Below are 6,481 nucleotides of genomic sequence, written 5' to 3'. Positions count from 1 at the left end.
GCCGTGAGGGGCGAGAGGGGGCGAGTGGGGGTCACGGAGGGGTCAGGGTGGGGGCAGGACCCCCTGCCTGGGAGGCCCTGGCCCACTCATGAGCCCAGGGGAAGGGGGCCTCGGGGCTGGGGGGCAGAGTGAATACCACCGTGTCCATGGCTCCTCTCGACTCTCAAGGTCTAGGATTCTGAGCAAAACGAGAAGCCTGGGAGGAGCTGGGAAAAGTCATGAGGAGACTGGAGTCTGGACAGGAGTGGAGGAGAGACAAGAGGCCCCGCAGGACTGTCCCGAAGCCTAGGTCTGTCTTTGAAGTGTGATCCACCTCCTAAAGGCCTGTCCTCAGGAAAGCAGCCGATGTGCTAGCAGGACCGAGGTGCACAGGACGGATGAGGGCAGCAGGGGCCGTGCCTCACGGGGCTTCCGCAGCTTCTCCACCAACCTTCTCACCTGCCACTGGGCACACCTACCCACTGGCCTCTGTCTACCTCTTGCAAAATGGAACTGATTTTGCAAGAGGTGAGGCTTGCAAAAATGGAGAGCTCCCTGCAAGGTTTCCTGGGGTAATGCAACGGAGCAAGGAGTACAAAGGGTTGATAGCACAGGGCCTGGTCCACGTGAGCATCACTAAGGGGGAGGTGGCATCAGTTCAACCGCAGGAGGCCACGCCTTCTCTTGGCACCTGGGCACTAATGGTGGGATTACACCCCAGCACAGGCATGGGTGGGAGGGGTGGGACTGGATGAGAGGCCCGTGCTCCTGCCCCACCTGCCCCAGCGAGCCCCACCTCTTCCTTCATGCCCTCAGAGAGCAGCATCATGACGCACGCCTCGATGGGCAGGGCGATGTCCCGGCCCAGCTCTCGCAGGTGGATTCCCAGAGGCACCCCATACACCCTGGAGAAGGGGGCGGCCGTCATCGAGGGGGAGGGGTCTGCAGGGACGAGACAGATCAGCGGCCCGGGGTCCTCCCACCTCTGAGCAGCCAGGTCAGGGGGCTTCCACCTCCCTCCTGACCACCCACAGGGCACATCCTGAAACATCCCACACATGTCTCCAATCCGCCCACCTCCGCTGCCTCCACCCCAGCCCGGGCCTCCGTCACTTCCCTTCTGCCTCCTAACAGGTCTCCATCCTGCCCCTTAATTCTATCCTGCCTGCAGCTGCCAGAGCACTCTCTCCATCACAAATCTCACTGAGCCCTCCCCTGGACAGAACTCGTCCCGGGCTCCCCAGTGCCTTTCGGGATGGAGTGCAAGCTTCTTAACAGGCCCTGAGCAGGGTGGGGGACAGGGGTGGGGGTCAGGTCCCCACCTGTTTGGCTGTGGTTCTCCCTTAGCTCAGCCAGGGCTGTGTCCAGCGAGCTCAGAGACTTGCGATGGTAATCGGCCTGAATCTCCATGAGCTGTGGGGACAAGGGGGCACCCCCCGGGGGCGGAAAATGAGGGCAGTTGAGTCTCCCCCAGGGCCACACGCAGACCCTTCCCTCCCACCACCTCGCAGGGGACCTCAGTGGCCCCCGAGCTCCGGGTGGTGGAGCCTGCTCTTGGACTCACGTGGATGAAGTAGTTGGCATAGGTGTCCTCCTTAGTGGCAAAGTGGTACAGGTCGGCCAAGTACTCATCCTTGGGGACAAACAGAGCAGGGCTTGCACCAGGGAGGCTGCGGCCTGCTGGGAGGCTTGGAGTGGGGAGAGGTCTGCCCAAGTGGTATGGGAGCGCCGGAGTCCACTCTGCTCTCACTCTGCCAGGGTTTGCTCCTGGGCCAGCCCACGGGAACCCCTCCAAGCTCTTGAGGGGCTCTTCTGTTCCTCTCCTCTGTGTCCACATATCCTCAACCCAGTGCTCTGTATCACTCACCACTCTTTCATTCACTCACCCTTCATTCATTCACTCAGCTGACACGCCAAGATTCTCCCCTCCAGCCCTCCTCCCCGTCCCTCCTGCCCAGGTGTTACGGGTATGATACAGACAGAAGCAGCTACCAGGTAACGGCTGAGTACACAGACCCCGGAGCCTGGCAGCCCGGATTCAAATCCTGGCTCGGCTGCTTCCTAGCCACGTGGCCTGTGCAGTGGGGACGGCACCCACCCCCGCCACCCCTGCCCCCAGGAAGCCGCCAGTGCCCCTCACCTTGCACTGCTCCACCTTCCTCTTCAGCTCCTCCTCCTCCTCCTTCAGCGTCTCCACCTTGTTGGCTGTGGCGGTGTGGCTGCCCGGGCCACCGCCCAGGCCCTGACTGCTGCCGGAGTTCTTAGCTGCCTGACTGAGCCTGAGGATCGTCCCAAGGTGGGGTGGTCACTGTCCCCATGGCATGTCCAGAGCCAAGTGCCCCTCCATCGACCTGACCCCATAGGATTCTGGGGCTTGATAGACATAAATCCCAGGGTGGCACAGGTCTGGGGTCTCGGCTTGGCGTGGGCAGTGCTTTGGGGCGCTCCCCTGGTGGCGGGCTCGGTGATCCTAGCCATCCACCTCCAGAGTGGAGGGTGGGGGCCCTCCAGGGTTCTTGGAGGGTTGTTGATGGCTCTCCCAGGTTTTGGGGTTACCTCCAGCTGGCACAAGCATGTGCACAGAGGCCCCGTCGTATCCACCATTACCATAGGTCTTCCTAAGCCCCAGGTGTGTGCACAAGCACACACACTATACCCCTAAGAACCCTGCAGCATCCTCCTAGTGGGGCAGGGGTCTCGAAGCTCTGTGGCCACATCCATGGGCTGACCTAGGTGTGAACCACCCCCCTAGAGGCTGTGGCTCCCACCTGCTCTTGAGCGTGTTCCAGTCAGACACCAGCTTCTGCAGGCTTTTCTTGTGCTTGAGGATGGCTGGCAGCTCCTCCTGGGGGTAGGCATGGGTAGGAGGTGGGGGTGGGGGTCAGCGGGCTGCAGAGGTGGGGGCTGGGGGAGCTGGGGCAGAAGGTGGGGGGGGGGTCACCTCGCTCAGCCGGTTGAGCGGTTGCAGTACATCCCTCTCCAGAGTCATCTCAAACTCGGCCAGGATGCGGGCCAGCTGGTTCTGAATGGCACAGCTCATCTCCAGGGCCTTCCTGTGGACATAGCACCCAGTGGGCCCAGGCTCCCACAGCCCCTCACCCCCTCTCTGGAGAGACTGAGGGCCTCCTCCCTCCCTATCACCTCCTGTCTCTTCTTTTTTCCAAAGTTCTTTTGACTATGTGCATGACAGGATCTTAGTTCTCAGACCAGGGATCGAACCCGCATCTCCTGCATGGGCAGTATGGAGTCTTAACTACTGGACTATCAGGGAAGTCCCAACCTCCTGTCTGTTCTGTCTCTCCTTCATCTTCACCGAGCCCAATGCCCTCCCAGGCCTGGCTGCCCTCACTGACCTCTGGATACTGTTCCCAGCCCAGGCCTTCTTCCCAGCCTGGTCATCCTTCCACAGTGGGTGCCCTCTCTGATCGGGACCCTCTCCCAGGCCAGATCCCTCCTCGGCATCTCCAGGTGAGGGGCTGAGGGCCCTGTCCATGCTCACCCCATGCTGGAATCGGGGTCCAACTCCTTAAAACTCTCGGCCATCGTGGTGGACAGAGCCATGAGGGGAAGCTTCTTCTGCAGGGAGGGGCAGGGGTGGCCATGAGCATGGGTGTGCACATCTGCCTGCTGGGCTTCCCTCAACCCTTCCCCACCCCACTGGTCTGAGCACATGGCCAGTCTCTTGGTGGTAGAACCCCAACAAGGCCTTGGGCTTGGACACGAGTGGCAGGAACCCAGGAGGGCCACGGTCACAGGTGAGAGTAGAAGCGAGATAAGACAAGGCACAGTGGAGGTGACATCTCGGCGTGACCATGCACAGAGTCCCGACCCATCCGAGGCCCCCTTGCCCTCTCCCAGAAGCCACTTGAATGGGCAGAAAGGAAAGACCATCACTGAATGGAACACTAAAAACAGGGTGCATGGAGCTTGCCTGAGGTCCGTGCACAGTTAGAGGGAGAGTGGGGAGCCAGGAAGACAGCCTTGGAGTAGACCCTTACCCCTGCCGCAGGGCCTCTGTAGCTGACCTAGCTTCTGAGGAATTCAAAACCCCCTGTGGCTCCCTATTGCTCTGGCCGTCCTGAACGGTTGTCTGATTATAAAACATGCCTCCCACGTCCCTAGCTAGTGTTGTGGAGAGCACCAGTTTAGGTCAGGGAGACCAGAATTCAAATTTCGGTTTTGCCACATACTAGCTGTGTGACCTTGAACGAGTCACTCTACCTCTCCATCTCCATTTCCTGCTGCAGACAGTGCTAATAAAGGCAGCCTCCTCCCACGACTGTTGTCAGCATTCAATGAGGCAAGGCATAGACATATCTTAGCAACAGACTAGCCGTAATCAGTCCATAAATACTGGCTGCAGATTAATACTAGTGAGTAACACAAAATCCAGTTCAAATGCCGCTTCCTTCAGGAAGCCCTCACAGGCTGTCGAGTTGAAAGCACCTGCTCTGGGTGCTGACTGGACAGAGATGTTCAGGTGGTCAGGGGCCTGGCTTTGGTGCAGAGGATTGGCGCTGAGGGGGCGGGGTCAAGAAGGGGAGGGGAAGAAATAGGACCTCATGAATGAGGGTCCGGAAGGGCCTTGGGACGGAGCAACCTCCACCCCCTTGGTGCCAGAGACTCAGACTAGCAGGGAGACCCCAGCCCCGACCTCACTGTCCCACTGGACCGAGATGTCCTGCCCAGGCCCCTCCTCCCTGGGATCCCCACTTACCACCCGTTTGTCCATGTCCGCCCCGCTCTGGCCCTGCAGACAGGCCTGCAGCCGTTTGTGGACATTGTGGGCTGCTCGCTTAGCTGGCTCCAGCCGCTGCTCCACCTGGGAGGGGTTCCGGGGGTTATAACCTATAACCTATCTATAGATCTATAATCTGTAGATCATGGGGAGTTGTCATCCCCCATGCCCCACTGCCCTCTTCTCCCCCAGAGCAGAAACTATCTTTCTCTCGCTACTCCTGGGGACCCCATGGCCAACAGCGTGGGAATGACTCAACTCAGGGCCCCCACTGGCATCTCCGCCCGGGCCTCCACGGACAGCCTGTACGGACCTGCCCTGCCACCCGCTGCCGGCCCAGGCACGTACCTGCTGCAGGTCCTCACCCAGGAACTCTGCAGTCTCCGGGGTGCTGTGGCGGGGAGAGAGCTTCTGCTGAGCAGGACCAAGTTAGGAAACCCCCTGCCTCCTCCTGCTGCCCCTCCCCAGTCAGGGCACCTGAACCCCAGTTCCTCCCAATGCCCCTCCCAGTCAGGCCGCCCTGGGTGGCCCGCCCGCTCAATCCCAGTCGGAACACATTCCGTGGGGGCGGGAATGGGATACTGGGCCTTTTCCTCCTCCACCCAGGGCTGTGTCCTGAGACAGGGCGGACGAAACTGAAGTGGTGACTTCAGGAGTCTCTGTCTTCTGCTGACCCAGGGAAAGGAGGGTTGGGCTGGCCCCAAGAACGGGAAGTGTGCAAGCTCAGACTCCCAAGCTGCTGGTCACACAGGATTCTGGACTGTGGTGGCCGGCAGGGGCCCAGGACATGGGTGGACACTGAGGCTCAGAGAAAGGTGGTCTAGCTGCCCACGCTTGCATAGGTGGGGGTCTGTGGACACCTAGACCCCTTCCCTGGGCCCAGCGCAGGGGTAAGAGGAGAGAAGGCAGGCTCCGGGAGCTCCCTACATTTCCGGCCTCCACCCCACCAGCCCAGAGGTTTGTGGACTTGGGGATGTTTCCACCTGAGGCTACGAAAAGCAGAAGCAAGACAGAGAAGCAGGAGGCCTTGGGGCTGGCGGTGGCAGGAAGAGGTGAGGGGCACGACAAGGGCAAGCCCCTCCTTTCATCGCTGCCTGGACCCCGTGTCTTCTGCTCCCCCCGAAGTCTGGGTCCCTAAGCGACCATCACCTCCCCCAGGCAACCAGGGATGGTTAACACCCCCATTGTACAGAGGGGACAAGTGAGGTGGGGGAGGACCATCCACTCGGGGGCTCCTAGAGACAGAGAAGGCCCAATATCCTTGATCCTCCACCCACCCTCCAATGAGAGCTGGGGGTTCCCCTGCCCCAAAGGCCAGGGCCTGCTCCTCCTGCTTTGGAGGTGGGGGTGGCTTTCCGGGGAAGGAGGAGAGGTGGCCAGTCTTAAGGTGGCTGTCCAGCTGTCCTTGGCCTCCCCAGGGTCCTGCCAGGGTGAGGATGGGGCTGGGAGGAAGGAGTTGACACTCACCGTCCCAGGCTGCCCGTGTGGGCCAGCTGCCGCATGCGATGCAGCTGCCTCTTCATCATCTTGGGGGCAGGCTGGAGGCCGCGGGGTCACGGTGGGGGTCGAGGGCCGGGCAGCCCCCGGCCCAGCCTGCCTCGGCCCGCGGCGCCTCTCTCGCCCCGGATGGGTGGGCGGCGCTCCTCGCTTCCTGGGCCAGCCGCGCTCTCGCTGCGGCTCGCTCTCTCCTCCCCCGCTGGCGACTCCGCCCCCGGCCCCCAGGTCACTCCTCTCTCCCAAGTTTGTTTTCTCGCTCTTTTCGCG

General features: G+C 61.4%; 1 protein-coding gene across 1 annotated transcript in view; it reads right to left on the bottom strand.

Moving 5' to 3' along the window:
* The window catches only part of SH3BP1 (SH3-domain binding protein 1), a 12,873-nt gene extending 6,398 nt beyond the window's left edge, over positions 1–6,475 (bottom strand). Inside the window, exons 1-10 of the mRNA XM_010845076.1 lie at positions 6,185–6,475; positions 5,066–5,108; positions 4,697–4,801; positions 3,479–3,555; positions 2,921–3,032; positions 2,748–2,824; positions 2,120–2,258; positions 1,544–1,612; positions 1,302–1,392; positions 768–921 (exon numbers count right to left, since the gene is read on the bottom strand). Of these exons, the coding sequence (XP_010843378.1) occupies positions 768–921; positions 1,302–1,392; positions 1,544–1,612; positions 2,120–2,258; positions 2,748–2,824; positions 2,921–3,032; positions 3,479–3,555; positions 4,697–4,801; positions 5,066–5,108; positions 6,185–6,243 (926 nt within the window). The 5' untranslated portion in view covers positions 6,244–6,475. The remainder of the gene's footprint in view (positions 1–767; positions 922–1,301; positions 1,393–1,543; positions 1,613–2,119; positions 2,259–2,747; positions 2,825–2,920; positions 3,033–3,478; positions 3,556–4,696; positions 4,802–5,065; positions 5,109–6,184) is intronic.
* Positions 6,476–6,481: the final 6 nt, after the last annotated feature.

The sequence above is a fragment of the Bison bison genome, unplaced genomic scaffold (genome assembly GCF_000754665.1).
Source record: "Bison bison bison isolate TAMUID 2011002044 unplaced genomic scaffold, Bison_UMD1.0 scf7180017864213, whole genome shotgun sequence".
NCBI classification, from domain to species: Eukaryota; Metazoa; Chordata; class Mammalia; order Artiodactyla; family Bovidae; genus Bison; species Bison bison.
Note: the sequence above shows the minus strand (reverse complement) of the source record. Positions and strands in the feature narration are given on the sequence as shown.